At 40.7% G+C, this 15,541-nt stretch overlaps 1 protein-coding gene across 1 annotated transcript in view; it reads left to right on the top strand.

Annotated features, from left to right (window-relative positions):
* The window catches only part of CAMK4 (calcium/calmodulin dependent protein kinase IV), a 246,675-nt gene that overhangs the window by 193,535 nt on the left and 37,599 nt on the right, over positions 1–15,541 (top strand). The window contains exons 6-7 of the mRNA XM_043464487.1: positions 12,491–12,581; positions 14,626–14,700. Of these exons, the coding sequence (XP_043320422.1) occupies positions 12,491–12,581; positions 14,626–14,700 (166 nt within the window). The remainder of the gene's footprint in view (positions 1–12,490; positions 12,582–14,625; positions 14,701–15,541) is intronic.

The following is a 15,541-nucleotide window of genomic DNA, read 5'->3' as shown; positions in this document are numbered from 1 at the left end:
TGTGATAACAGTATGAGAGGGTTATAGGGATATGAAGATAGTGCTGTGGGGGGACAAAGAAAATATTTGTTCTAATTGTGGGATTAGAGGGAAATTTCATAGAGGAGGCAGTATGTAATCTGGAATGAAGTGTTCCTGGCGGTGTTGCTGTGGTAGCAAATCACCCCATTCCTGGTGGTTTCAAACAACCATTTTATTCTGCTCGTATATTCTCTGGGTCAAGACTTCAGATAGGGCACAATAGGAATGATAGTCACCTGCATTCCGTGATAGCTCAAGACTCCAAAGTTTGGGAGCTTGAGAGCTGGAGGCAGGGATTGTTCCAGGGAGTCTTCACCCTCCTGTCTGACACTTGACGTCTGTCGACTGGACCAGCCGGGGCAGTCAACTTGAACAGCCGCACTTGGCTTCTCCACGTCACCCAGTTTTCTCACAGCCCTGAGGTCTTAGGAGAAGCAGACGTTTTACATGGCAGCGTGGGGATCTGAAAAAGAGTCTCTAGCAAGCCAGATGGGAGTTGCAGTGATTCTGTAATCTAGCCTCAGAGGTCACACACTGGCACTTCCGCTGCACTCTGTTTGTTGGTCACCGGTCAAGTCAAACCAGATTCAAAGAGAGGAAATGAAGCTCCTCTTCTGGATGGGAGCGGCAGTATTCTGGAAGAGCATTTGAGATGAGTAATATTGTTTAAAGAATCTTTAGAAAATATACTTTGGTACATGAAAGATTCTTATTATTTGGGAACCAAATGAAAATGTATACGGCGTGATTTACAAATAGTAAATAAAGCTATGCAGCGAGATTATTTGGGAACCAAATGAAAATGTATACGGCGTGATTTACAAATAGTAAATAAAGCTATGCAGCGAGAGCATGGTGAGACTGGTCCCAACATGAGGTATAGCCAGAAATTGGAACAGATTTTGAAGGGCCTTTAATTTTCATGTTGAGGAGATTAAACTTTAATTTACAGGCATTCTGGAACCCTTAAATTGTTTATATTTTTAGACTAGAGGATTGGCATGAGTTAATCTTGTATTTTAGAGAGATGACCTGGGTACGGAGCTGTTTGTATAGACGCAAATGTTAATAGTGTCAGTTGAGAACAGGGAGGATTATACTAAGTGGTGAGAATAAAAGTGAAAATACAGAGGAGATATGAGATATATTCTGGAGATAGAATTATGACTGATTGGTCAAGGCCAGGAAGAGAAAGGAAGACATCAGAGATGAAATAAATGCAACCGCCCAGAACCTGCCCTTGTCCGGCAAGCGTTCCTCCGCCCCGAGGTGCTCTACAGGCGGAGGTCCGGGCCGCTCTCCATCAGGGCCGTGGATCTCACCGCCAGTCTTGGCCAGGCCTGTTGATCTGTAGTAGTGTGTACAGTCCTCATTTCTCACGTATTCTGCTGACAGTTCTGCAGGCGTCACAGAGTCGAGGTTGAGTATAAAAGCAGTGGTAGTGTCAGGGCTCCAAAGCAAATGTGACACGTAAGTAGATTGTTTACTTTGATGTCTTACTTACATTTATGTGTATTGGTACTAAGCTTTCTGAGCAAATACATGCAGCTTAATTTTCATCCCCAGTAGGAGAACTGTAGTCAGAATACCATTTTCTTTTTTTAATGTCAGGTTTTTCTTTGTCCTGTTAGATTTTTAAAGAGATTCACGCTTCCTCTTACCAACTCCTGAGACATTATCAATTAACCACACACAGCCCATCGAACACAGCATAGCTGTAATTAAACTAAATTACTGTGCGGCAGCTTTCATTACACAGGGACACAGTTTTTATTAGGACCATAGAGAGAGTTTAATTACATGTCTAGACACCCCCTGAATTCATGGCAGTGGTGTTATCTTTGTCTATTTAAAAGAGAATTTGAGCTTTTGGTGATTTCACTTTTTGAAAGACCTAATGGTAAGATAAGTTTGGGAGTTTTTTCTTTTAATTCCACATTCTACTTCAATGCATATTTGATTTAAGAACCATTTTTACATCTGTGGATGTAAATGTTTCCCAAGAAAAGTGTAGAGAATTTCCCTTGGTCATGTTTGATATACATTTCATTGCATCCAAAAGCTTTCAGTTTGAAATACGTCCCGGATCTCCTCTCTTACCTTATTAATGCATAAATCACGTACTGTGGTCTGAAGCATGGACACCTCATCAGAATATTTCCCGCGTCTCCATGCCCGTGAAGGAGCTCTGCTCTTTGCCGGAGGATGGCGTGCCCTTGACGCGTACCCGCACCCTCCCAGTCCCGTCTGCCCAGGACGCGGAGTCGTCTTGTACTGCTCCTGAGCTGGGCCAGCCTGCAGGTCCGGGCGCTCCCTTTGTTCCCTTCTGCTCCAGCCTGACCTCTCCTCTCTCACTGCAAAAGCGCGTGTGCAGCTTCCTTCTCCGTAACTGCAGATCGTTTCTGGACCTTTTCCCAAGCTATTCACTGTCTCCTGAGTGTCACCTCTTTTAATTCGTTAAACCATTTCCATTGCCTCCATTCCTAAAAACTTCATCTTTCCTGAAATTTGATCATATGCATCGGAAATAAGAGAATGGAATTATCACAGGCTTATCCTTCCTAAACAATCTCAAAAGTTGCCTCACAAGATGCACTTGCTCTGACTTTGCATACAAATACATTTTAGACACTGATTTATTTGTAGATGACATGTACATTATTTTAGTTTTCTTTATATTTTTGTATTCTGTTAGCAGAATTTAGCAGAATACAGAATTCTGTGTTCTGTATTTTGTATTTTGATTCTGTCTAAATCAGAACACATGACTTTTTCCATCATTTTTTTGCTCCATAATTTATTATTAAGTGAATGACTTAATAATTGCTATTGATAGCAATGATTTTTTGAAGTCTTCAGTGAATGTTTTAGACTTGGGGTTGAATCTAGGGAAAATAGTACAGGTAAAATGATATTTCCACCATAAATAGATTAAATAGACTGTTAGGCTAAATAGGCTAAGTAGACTGTTCCTCAAATATGTACTTAATAGGACTTCTATAACATACACATATACAAATAGACAGGAAATTAATTTCAACCTGTTAAAAGCACCGATGTTTCCCAGTTTGATTCTGTACCCAGGAGGCTCATATCAAAGTCAGAAATGAGGCTTGGAGTCTGACTGTTCTTCATGACCACTTCTCCCATCACCTACTCTAACACGACACCCCAGGTTTGTCTACCCAGTGCCATTCATAATTACCCTCTCTAGAAAAGGGTAATTATTCTGCTTTCTTTCCCCATGACATCGCCACTCCAGCAGGCATTTTCCTGCAAAGCTTTGCTGTATCCAAACACTGCAAGCCACATCTGTAATCTAATAACAGCGTTCACCTCGGGACCTCCTCCAGGGTCAGCGGCAGGTCTGGTCCTCAGGCCCCCCTGAGGTCCAGGGGGCTCTTCTGTTTGCAGACAGAGGTCTGTGGGTGTGCTCACTCCTCACTACTGTGTCACTGTGGCTGGGCAGCTCAGCTCCATTTTATTACAATGGCCAGTACAGTTTATGAATGTTTTAGACGTGAAGGAAACTGAAGGGAAAACTAACAGACGAATCTTCAAGTGTCTTTCTCTAAACTCCCCTGCGGCTTATGTTGTATTGCATACTCAGGTAAACTTCAAAGGATACAAAGAAATTAATTCAGCCATAACAATCAACTTAATACTGCTACAGAAGAAAAAAAATATGTAATTATTCAAAATGTCACTTTGAAGATGAAACCCTTTTGTCCGATCTTATAGTTAAAATATTCTTTCTGGATTTTGGCTTTTCTCAAAGTGATGCTGTAAATCTCATTTATCTAATTGATACTCACTGAGAACCGCTGAGGTGACTAAGAACTATTATCCAGTAAGTATAGTATGTTTCATAAACAGACGTCCTACTTCAGCTAAATGTATCAAACTGATGTTGCTATGGAAATACATCACTATAATATAAGCAGAAGAATTTAAACTTCTGCCATTGATAATGGCAGATGAATAAAAGGTGCAGATTGCCATCATTCTTGAATATGTAACTGTAAGTTCTTGACTAAAGACTAAAATAACATGCTTGTCTATAGGAAACTTGATTTATTTAATGTTCATTCAAAAGTATTGATTGAGTGCACATTTAGCATAGGCACCGTACAGTAAAAACTAGGTATCTGGGGATCCAGGTAAAAATGTCCTCGTCTTTATGGAGTTTTCAGTCTAGCGAGGGGAGATGTTCCTTAACATAAAGCTTGCAGAGAAACAGACATGATGTAAAGAAAAATAGAAAGCATTGTGAGAGCACATGAGACCGTGTGTGCGTAAGAGAGCATGTTAATCTGGGACAGCCTCCCCGAGGACCTGACTTAGAGTTGAGGGTGAGGATGAGGAGAGCCGGCCTAGTGCGGAGGTCGTCTGTGCTGAAAGCGGGACCGGCGGGAGAGGGGGATGCCTGGGCGCCTGCGGGCAGGGGCGGGAGGGCCTGCAGCAGCCCCAGGGCGGCGCCGGAAGACCCCCAGGGCCCCGGAGAGGGGGCGCGCGCAAACAGCAGGCTCTGGGGGCGGCGGCCGGTTCGCGCAGCGTGAGTCGTCATAGCTGCTCGCTGTGTGATGACTGGGAGAAGCATGGTGAGAAGGTTCCAGATCCTAACTGCGCAAACTGCGCCTTTTCTGATGTCTAAACATTGTTACACATTGTAGCAATTTCAGCCCTTGTTTGACTCAGACTTGTTTCAACAATGAAGAAGGCTGATATGTAACATATTCAATCTCCCTGTAATTTATATTTCATCTTTTGGAAAGAGATGTTTTGGTAAATTAAATGAAAAATAAAGCTATTAAAGTGGAAGAAGAATTTTTTAAAAAGCAAGGAGAAGGAGAAGTAAACAGTGTGAATCAGGCTGATTAGTGCAGTTGGAGCTTCTCTGTCACCGGGCTGCTTGGCAGCCAAAGCTGAAGGAAATGGAATGAAATAAAAGGCAAGTGTTTTCTGATCAAAGTACCCTTTGATACTTCAGAAAAGAGCAAATATTCCAAATCTCAAAGGATTTCTAAATGCATTTTATAAGAGACATAAAAGAACAATGATAGAGTCCCAATAACTACTGTTTGTGAAGTGGAATATCTACTCCATGCTAAGGGTTTCTCACTGCAGCCTGCAGAGTGGACACTGCAGATGAGAAAGCTGAGATTTAGAGGGTTGGCAAATTGCTTAAGGTCACACAGATAATAAATAGTATACTTGGTGTAAATGGCCCCAGAGCACCTGTCATGATGTTACTCCTTAATAACCATTTCAAAAGCAATATCTCAAAGCTTTATACGCCTTATTTCTTGTATTACCCTTGATCAAAACCAATAGTGTGATACTGAAACAGAACTCAGCTAAGATATGCCTTTGGTACCAACACATTAAATTTATTATTATAAGATCCTTAAAAACTATTTGTTTCCTATTTTGATTAGTCTACAGATAAAATTATACTTGTCATTTAATGCTTTCTTTCTAAAAAGAGAATGCACTTTCCAAAAATTGAGCCAGTAAATTAGTTGTGTGCTTCTCTGCCTCGGAGGCTGTCTGTTTCTCCTCCTCCTTCTTTTTATTCCAGTTTTAATTAAATTCATACACATCTGGTTATTTGCTCTTCCAGTTTCTTTATTAAAAGTTACTGTTACTCAAGATAAACTTCAATAATTAGGTGCTACAATTTTTGTCGGATTCATTATTTCTTCCCATTAAATTGTTGGATTTATATAGAAGACATTGTAGGTCTTCTCCCAAACTGTTGTTCAGATTTTCAATATGTTTCCTTGCTTGTCCCTGATTTACTTTAATTGTTATTACCTCTAACACTTGGTTTATTCTACAATGGGCTTCCCTGATGGCTTATTCTAGAATATCCAATAATCTTATTTTTTAGTTTTTTTAATCCTCTTGTCTATGTTGACTCTCCATGATTTAAATAATCTGCAGCTAAGATTGAGAATACCTTGATAAGGTCTATATCTTTGTGATTAGGTATTTCTTAATCAGTTCTATGTCATTCATATGATATGGTAAAATGTCTTGATGCATTTTCCTATGAGTACACAATTTTGAGAAGCATTTTTCACCCTTAATATCCTTTTCTTCCCCACTTCTCCATGTGCAGTGATCTCACTGTATCAAAATAAGATTAGGATTTGTTGAGATTAGAAGGGTATATTTTATTTAAAACCTAGTTTGAAAATAAGGGGCAGTGTTCCTATTATTCAGCTCGTGGTTGTTCAGTCGCTCTGTCGTGTCTGACTCTGTGACCCCATGAACTGCGGCACGCCAGGCTTCCCTGTCCTTCACTGTCTTCTGGAACTTGCCCAAACTCATGTCTGTTGAGTTGGTGATCCCATCCTACCATCTCATCCTCTATCATCCCCTTCTCCTCCCGCCTTCAATCTTTCCCAACATCAGGGTCTTTTCCAGTGAGTCAGCTCTTCCCATCAGGTGGCCAAAGTATTGGAGCTTCAGCTTCAGCATCAGTCCTTCCAACAAATATTTAGGGTTGGCTTTTATGACTTCTGATGCTATAAGACAGAATTTTTCAAAGATATTCTAGGGACTTTTTTTGAGGGTCACTGAAACCCCTTTCAGAGGGTGTGTAAAGTCAAAATCATTTCATCATAATATGAAAGCATTTTTCCTTACTTTCCAGTAGTCATGTATGAATGTGAGAGTTGAACCATAAAGAAAGCTGAGCACCAAAGAATTAATGCTTTCAAACTGTGATGCTAGAGAAGACTCTTGAGAGTTGCTTGGACTGCAAGGAGATCCAACCAGTTCATCCTAAAGGAAATCAACCCTGAATATTCACTGGAAGGACTGATGCTGAAACTGAAGCTCCAATACTTTGGCCAAGAGCCAACTCATTTGAAAAGACCCTGATGCTGGGAAAGATTGAGGGCAGGAGGAGAAGGGGACGACAGAGGATGAGATGGTTGGATGGCATCACCGACTCAATGGACATGAGTTTGAGCAGGCTCTGGGAGATAGTGAAGGACAGGGAGGCCTGGCGTGCTGCAGTCCATGGGGTCACAAAAAGCTGGACACGACTTGGGGACTGAACAGCAACAACATGGTATGTGGTTTTACGGTAGAGAAAGAAGTGCATGTGAGAGTCCAGCAGTTTTCTGTTAAGCCAGAAATGAAAGAAATTTGTAAAACTTTAAAATAGTGGTATAGTGCTCACTAGTTTCATATCTTAGAAAATAGTTATTCATATTTTAAAATGTGTATATTGTCATGAGTTTATTGTTTTATTTTTAAATTAAAAGTAATTTTTTGATTTCTCAGTTCTAACCATTTGCACAGTAACTAAATGTTAGGTAGAGCTCACATAAACAAAAGCTCTTTGAGGTTCTTAAAAATTTTAACTGTAAAGAAGTTCTGAGGCCAGAAAGTCTGAGAATCGACGCTCTAGAAGCGCAGCTACTTCCGATGACTGTGTCTCCTTGGGGGGAGGCAGAAGATCATACTCCATGTTTGTCTTCTTCCTGGCTTCCCAACTGGAAATAATGTAAAGGTTAAAAGTAGTAACTATTGATCAAAGGCAATCAGTGGGTCTAAGCAAAAATAAAATTGCCATTTTGTCAATAAAGTCTCCCACATGTCTGGATGATTATATCATGAGTATTAATAATCTTTCTACACCAAGTCGCTTACAGCAAATGATCCTTGCCTCTGTCTTTGGAAGTCGGGATCAGGACTGTTGGCATTCATTCCATTATGTGCTTTTCAGTTTGTCCCTCTGGTAGTGCGTGACTCCTAGATCTATTATTTTCTATAAAACTCTTCTTCTCTTAGCTCTCCTTTTGGAGTGCCAAATGATGTTTTGTTTGTTGTGTCTTGCTTTTTTAAAATTTGCACTTAAAACACATAACCACCATTTTTGTTCAAGAAAGCCAGAACAACATTTAATGAAAATCTTTATATAATTAGTACTTTGCTAAACCAACACTTGTCCCTTCATCTCATTTGTTGTTACTGTGTCACTATTTTCAGCATCATTTTCTTCCCCAAGCTATGGAGCTTCTAAACTGGGTTAGAAAATCAATATTTTCTATTGATTTATGCAATTCTTAGATATGTTCCAAAGCTATTGTATGAGACACTCACATCTTTGCCTTTCACACTACAGATATACAAGATATAGTATGTTCCTCCTCAGGGGTGCAGTGTTTTCTTCCAGGGTATGATTTGAGGCTGAGTGTGGTCCTCTGCCATTCTCATTTCTCCTCCCCCTCTTACTAAATACCTTGTCTCTCCTCCATTGTTCTCCCCTCTTCTCCTTCATTTGTATTTTCACCTCATCCCCACACTACACAGTCAAGCAGTAAGTGGTTCTTGAGCTCCTGCTTGGGAATCCTGCATGGGCAGATGCCCAGATCTGAGCCCACCACCACGACGTCCAGCTGTGACCTTGTAAGGATCTCTCAGCCTCTTTATCCTTCAGCTTTCTCATCTGCAGAACAGGAATTATGTGACTTCCATCATAAAGCTGCTGTGAAGTTTAAGTAAGCCAAGAGATCTAAATGGTGTTTATAATGGTGCGTGGAATGTAAACTAAGTGTTCAGGACACGAATGGCAGTATGCTTGTTGCTCAGTCGCTCAGTCGTGTCCGACTCTTTGCGACCCCGTGAACCGCAGCACGCCAGGCCTCCCTGTCCATCACCAACTTCTGGAGTTTACTCAAACTCAAGTCCATCGAGTTTCTGATGCCGCCCAACCATCTCATCCTCTGTCGTCCCCTTCTCCTCCTACCCCCAATCCCTCCCAGCATCAGGGTCTTTTCAAATGAGTCAACTCTTTGCATCAGGTGGCCAAAGTACTGGAGTTTCAGCTTCAGCATCAGTCCTTCCAATGAACACCCAGGACTGATCTCCTTTAGGATGGACTGGTTGGATCTCCTTGCAGTCCAAGGGACTCTCAAGAGTCTTCTTCAACACCACAGTTCAAAAGCATCAATTCTTCGGTGCTCAGCTTTCTTCACAGTCCAACTCTCACATCCATACATGACCACTGGAAAAACCATAGCCTTGACTAGATGGACCTTTGTTGGCAAAGTGATGTCTCTGCTTTTCAATATGCTGTCTAGGTTGGTCATAAACTTTCCTTCCAAGGAGTAAGCGTCTTTTAATTTCATGGCTGCAATCACCATCTGCAGTGATTTTGGAGCCCAAAAAATTAAAGTCTGACACTGTTTCCACTGTCTCCCCATCTATTTCCCAAGAAGTGATGGGACCAGATGCCATGATCTTAATTAGCTACCTGATATTGATCTAGTGCAAGGAGTGAGCAAGTGGTTAGACATGTGCAAAAGCAAAATTTTATTTTTTCTCACTGTTGCTCTGACAGATTAACCCTGTAAATCCATTCTTCTCGTCAGTGAATAAAATTTCAGGCCATGCCCTAATTTTTCCAGTGCCTTTTGGAAAGGAAAAGACCAAAATTTTATTTTTTCCTTTTTTTATTGAAGTATAGTTGATTTACAATGTTGTGTTGCTTTCTGCTGTCCAGCAAAGTGATTCAGAATATTAAAAAGTGATTCTTCTTTATATTCCTTCCGTTGTTGTTCATCACAGGATTCTGGATGCATTTCTCTGCACTGTGCAGTAGGACCTTGTCCATCCATTCTGTGTGTAATACTTCGCATCTGCTGATCCCAACTCCTGGTCCGTCCCTCACCCCGCTCCTTGACAGTCACAAGTCTTTTCTGTCTGTGAGTTTGTTTCTAATTCCTGCATAAGCTCATTTGTGTCACAGTCTAGATTCCACATATAAATGATAGCGTATGGTATTTGTCTGTATCTTTCTGACTTACTTCACTTAGTAGGAGAGTCTGTAGTTGCATCCATGTTGTGCAGATGGCCTTGTTTTCTTCTTTAACAGCTCAGTAGTATTGCTTTGTGTGTGTACGACATCTTCCTATGCATTTATCTGTTAATGGATGCTCACGTTGTTTCCATGGCGTGGCTATTGTGCTATGAACACAGGGGTGCACGTATCATTTTTTATTGTACTTTTGTCCAGATATACGCCCAGGAATAGATTGCAGATCATATGGTAATTCCAGTTTTAGTTTTTGAGGAACCTTCATACTGTTTTCCATAGTAGCTACACCAGTTTACATTCCCACCAACAGTGTAAGAGGGTTCCCTTTTCTCCACACCCTCTTCAGCATTTGTCATTTGTAGACATTTTAATGGCAGCCGTTCTGATTGGTGTGAAGTGGGACGTCATTGCAGTTTTGTGTTGCAGTTCTCTAATAACTAGTGATTATTGAGCATCTTTTCAAGAAAACACCAAAATTTTAGACTCACCCAGTTTCAAATTTCTTGCCTCCCCCCCTTGGGATCTGTAATTCATAAACATAGTGGTATGGATTCCTGTTGGTTTCTGCTTTTCTTCTTCTCTTTTCCAACCGGCTAGGTGCCGACTGTGGTTCTTCCAGGACTGGGATGTGAAGGCGATGATGCGGAGCCGGAAGGAGACAGGAGATTATATCTTGGTCTTCCCTGAGCTGGTACAGTGGTCTCTGGTTGTGGCAGGTTACAAATGCCTGCTGTCTTCCCCTGTGGGTCACCTTTGATAGCTCTGCGGGGACTCTCTGCAGGACGGTTCTCTCACTCCGGGTGATCTGAGTGGCCCTTCAGCTGCCTGCTGTCACTGCCCTCGGGTTCTGCTTTCTGTGATGCCAAGATGAGGTGGCATCACCCCTGCGGGGGGCACTCCAGCAGAAGGACCTCCTCTGGGGACCCGCGTCCAAAGCCCTTCTGCACAGTCCACTACGGGTCCGTGAGAAACGTGCTTCTCTGTCCAGCTGTCAGGGGAGGAAGCTGAGCCTCTCTGAGACCCTCTCCCCTCCATCACCTGCTCCAGCTGTTTCCCAGTTTTGTCATGAGTGAGCCAGGCGTCAGTCCCATTCCTCAGACCACTAAATGACACGTGTCAGGCAGCCTTGAAGCTTTTTATTTCCTTTTACTTGGCTTGAGTAGAAAGAAAGAAAGAAGGACCTCCTCCCTTCCTCTATGCCACAGGAAAGGAGAAAAGCTGCAGCACCTTGGCAACTTTTTCTCTCAATGCAACAGAAAGACAGGCAAAGGATTTGAATGGGCAATTTATAAAAAGGAAAGTGTATAAAGAGAAGCTAGACTATATGAGTAAACAGAGAAAGACAAATTAAACCAAACTTAACACATAATTTTTATCTTCCATCTCAACAGAAGTTAAAAATATAAACTTGGTATTTAGATATTAGGAAAACATATACGCTTACACTGTTTATGTGAGTAAATGTTGTTGGAGTCTTTTAGGAAAGTGATTTTGCAGTATATATTAAAATTAAAAATCTATATACATTTTGACCCCACCAGACCTGCTTTCAGGTATCTATCCTAGAGAATATCAGCAAAAATGCTCACATTTGTAAGTATTGAAGGTTTATTACTGCATTAAAAATTTGAATGTCCATCAAAGTGGAAATAGCAAAATAAAAAGTGATATATCCAACAAAAAATGAATACAAGGGTTAAATAAAATAAGTTATGGTGACATATGGGAAAAAAGTTTAAAACATGTTGTTAAAAAAATAAAAGCAGAGTGAAAATTTTTATTAGTGATACATTTATGTAAGAAAATGGAAAAATCAGGTATATTTCTTTGTATGCATGTACTCATATTTGTAAATGCATAGAGAAAAGTTCAGACCATTTCAAAGTGATGAATGATTACTTTTGGAGAGGACGTAGACTTCCCTTGGAGGAGAAGCAGGGTCAGGTAGAACTTTAACATTCACAACAAAAATGTGCTACATGTGTGATTACACATGATTTACAAAAGAATTTAAAATATAATAAAATGAATGTTAGAGGTAATCTTTAAGATAATATCAATGATAGTTGGATATACTAATCCTCAAAGAGCCTATGAAAGCATTTATTGTCATTAAACAATATTTATCATATTAAAGGTAGTTCTCTATAGTAATTACTCACGTCTAAATGTCTGTTCAAACAATAATTATGAAGTCTTTGCTATGGTTGTGAACTTCTAAGATGACACATAGAATTATGTCTTTCAGATAATAAATCAGACAAATTTCAACACAGGGCATGTTGACTTTATTATTTATAATAATAATTAGCCAATTTGAGCTGATATGATAATATGCATATGAGAACTGTAATCAGTGTTCCCTGAGAAGTAAATATTTTATTTGTGGCAATAGCTTCTATACAATTTAAGTTGCATTTCATTTTTAGGAAGCTACGTATAAGCTATTCTCAAATGACATATAATTTAAAATGCATTCACCTTTATGGTGTTTATTTTTAAATTTTAATATGTGTGTGTTTGAATTATATAACTTAGTAAAGATTATTATAATTCTGGAAAGATTACCTATAAATGTTGGCACCATAAATATAATTACATGACTATTACTTCATTACTGTCCATATTTAGTACCTACATGAAAATGGGATTGTCCATCGTGATCTCAAACCAGAGAATCTTCTCTATGCAACTCCGGCACCAGATGCGCCACTCAAAATTGGTAAGGGTATTTCTTGATGTCTTTTTATCCCTGTTCCCAAAGCAGAAGAGATTTATTCCGTGGAATTTGTAAATGTTGCTCTGTCCGGTTTTGTCTCCATTCAGTTTCCTCAAATAATGAAACCTGTAAAGGAATAATACATTGTTTTGGAAGTCTGTACTCCTTCCTAGAATATTAGCTTGAATTAATGTGTGCAAGTTGGTACTTTATAGCTGGACACACAAAGGAATCACAGCCCTTGGAAAAGACAGGGACTTCAGGAGTTGACCTTGTATTTTGAAGATAAGTTTATTATAGAAGAAAATCACAGATTATGTAACATTTCCTTTTGGTTATCGACTTTTATCACAAGTTAGTTGGAGCTTCATTTTAGATAGTGAAGAACTCTGACACAAAATGCTTAGAACATATCCGTGTACTCTGGCTCTGAGCCATTTGTTTATATGAACAGAGATGAATTGAGATCTCTATTTCTCAACGTGCAGGCCACAGAACGCCGGTCTTCAGTGAACAAGGGGGGTGAACCCCTTGTGGGGATGATTATGGAGGTGCTGGGTTTGGTCAAGGAAGTCAGGGAACGCTGAGTCAGCTAAGCAAGGCTTTATTTCTGCAGGGCTTTCAGAAAGTTGTAAGTGCTAATGTGTGGACTTAACATCTAAATTAATGTCTGTAAGGCTCTTCCCAAGCCTTATTTAACTCTGGAAACCTTGATTTGTATTTTTTTTCCCCCAATAAGAACTTGAAGAACTACAGAGATGATTTGGAAAGTTCTCATCTACCCAGAGACATCAGTAAATCAGCATTTTAGAAAAAAAATGTATATTAAATTTTACTTTCCTTGTCCCATACAAAGCAAATCTTTGTTTACAAAAATAATTATAAAGTCTAGTTTAGATGAAATCTCCTTTGGAGAATCTGTTCTAAATCCTCTGAAGGGCACTGCTCTCTTGGCGCTGTCCTTTATAATGCTAATCTAATGAGTTCACTGCATTTATGTTAAGGTATTTGAAAATTAAGTTGTACATATCACGGGAAAGCTCAGACAACATAATATACGTTATGAATACCAGAACCTAAAGGAAAAATGCTGACGTCCTGCTGGGCCACCAGCCTGTTTTCTTGGTCACTCCTGAAAGGCAGCAAGCAGCAGGAGGCTTCCGTTTGTTGCTTCCTTTAACAGCATTTTCAAAGATTTTATCCTTAAAGAGATTTCTTTAAATGGATGGATAGATACTAATTTAGCTGGGAGAGCCTTCCTTTCTGAAGGACTTCCTGCTGCTGCTTCTGATAAGGATCAGCACTCCATGGAAATGCGGGTTTATCTTTGAAGTCTAAAATGGCATCAGTTCTCCACCTGCCTCTCTTGAAGAATGCCCTTGAACTGTTTCTTCATGTTTCCTGGGTGAGAGAGATATAGCCCAGCAAATAGAGTATAATGATAGCAACTTTTGATCATGTTTCATCTAGGTAATATTCTGAGAAATAAATAAAAAGGATTTTTGCACCAAGTTACCTGTTCCTCAAATGAGAGTAAATTCTTGTCCATCAAATACACTAAAGAATGAAACTATTTATTTTGAAGCAGAATAAACCTTTGATATTTCTGCTCATTTTCTTGACATTTAAGAAAGTCCAATTTTTTTATTCTAATTTCTTCCAATGGATTGAAAGTTCTGATTTTACTAGTAATTCTATGCTATCCTTTAGAGTTAGTTTCAAATCTTAGAATTAACATTATACAAAATATATCCATTGCATCTATTATTTCCAGAAGAAATAGCTTATTTACTAAAAGCTAGTAATTACAGAGAAAACATAAAATAAATATTGGAGTTATGGGGTAAATTTTTTTCCAATTTAAGGCCAGACTTAAATTATTATTTAGTTCTTTTAGTTTACTCTCCCTAGTGACTGTCCTCTATATCCACCCCAATATCAAATACCAAAACAAACAAGTTTTGCTTTGAATAATAAAATAGTAATCTGTTACCTTATAAAAGCTGAGAAAATACTCATTTCATTAATTTTTTTTCTTGTCTTCTAGCTGATTTTGGACTCTCCAAAATCGTGGAACATCAAGTACTCATGAAGACAGTATGTGGAACCCCAGGATACTGCGGTATGTTGTTTAATACTGAAATTTTACTGTGTTGTATTAAAAGTCCTAATATCTCTATGTGAAGCACAATTTCATATAAGTCTCCATGAGGAAGGCATTTATAAATGACACTCAGACTACCTCTTATTCTGCATGAGGGGTTCAATTATGCTGATTTTAGGGCGCCACTGCAGAACAGCAGGGAGCGGGGAACCAGAGGAAGGAACAGGAGCCCTGAGCCTGGGGGACCCAGGAGAGGGGACAGGAGCTCTGTGCCTGGGACCAGGAGAGGGGACAGCAGCTCTGAGCCTGGGGACCAGGAGGAGGGAGAGGAGCTCTGAGCCTGGGGACCAGGAGAGGGGACAGCAGCTCTGCACCTGGGACCAGGAGGAGGGAGAGGAGCTCTGAGCCTGGGGACCAGGAGAGGGGACAGGAGCCCTGAGCCTGGGGACCAGGAGGAGGGAGAGGAGCTCTGAGCCTGGGGACCAGGAGAGGGGACAGGAGCCCTGAGCCTGGGGACCAGGAGGAGGGAGAGGAGCTCTGAGCCTGGGGACCAGGAGAGGGAGAGGAGCTCTGCGCCTGGGGGACCAGGAGGAGGGAGAGGAGCTCTGAGCCTGGGGACCAGGAGGAGGGACAGGAGCTCTGAGCCTGGGGACCAGGAGGAGGGAGAGGAGCTCTGAGCCTGGGGACCAGGAGGAGGGAGAGGAGCTCTGAGCCTGGGGACCAGGAGAGGGGACAGCAGCTCTGTGCCTGGGGACCAGGAGGAGGGAGAGGAGCTCTGAGCCTGGGGACCAGGAGGAGGGAGAGGAGCTCTGAGCCTGGGGACCAGGAGGAGGGAGAGGAGCTCTGTGCCTGGGGACCA

This window comes from Cervus canadensis, chromosome 4 (assembly GCF_019320065.1).
Source record: "Cervus canadensis isolate Bull #8, Minnesota chromosome 4, ASM1932006v1, whole genome shotgun sequence".
In the NCBI taxonomy this organism is placed as follows: Eukaryota; Metazoa; Chordata; class Mammalia; order Artiodactyla; family Cervidae; genus Cervus; species Cervus canadensis.
The sequence above is the reverse complement of the archived record's forward strand: the minus strand, read 5'-3'. Positions and strand labels throughout refer to the sequence as shown.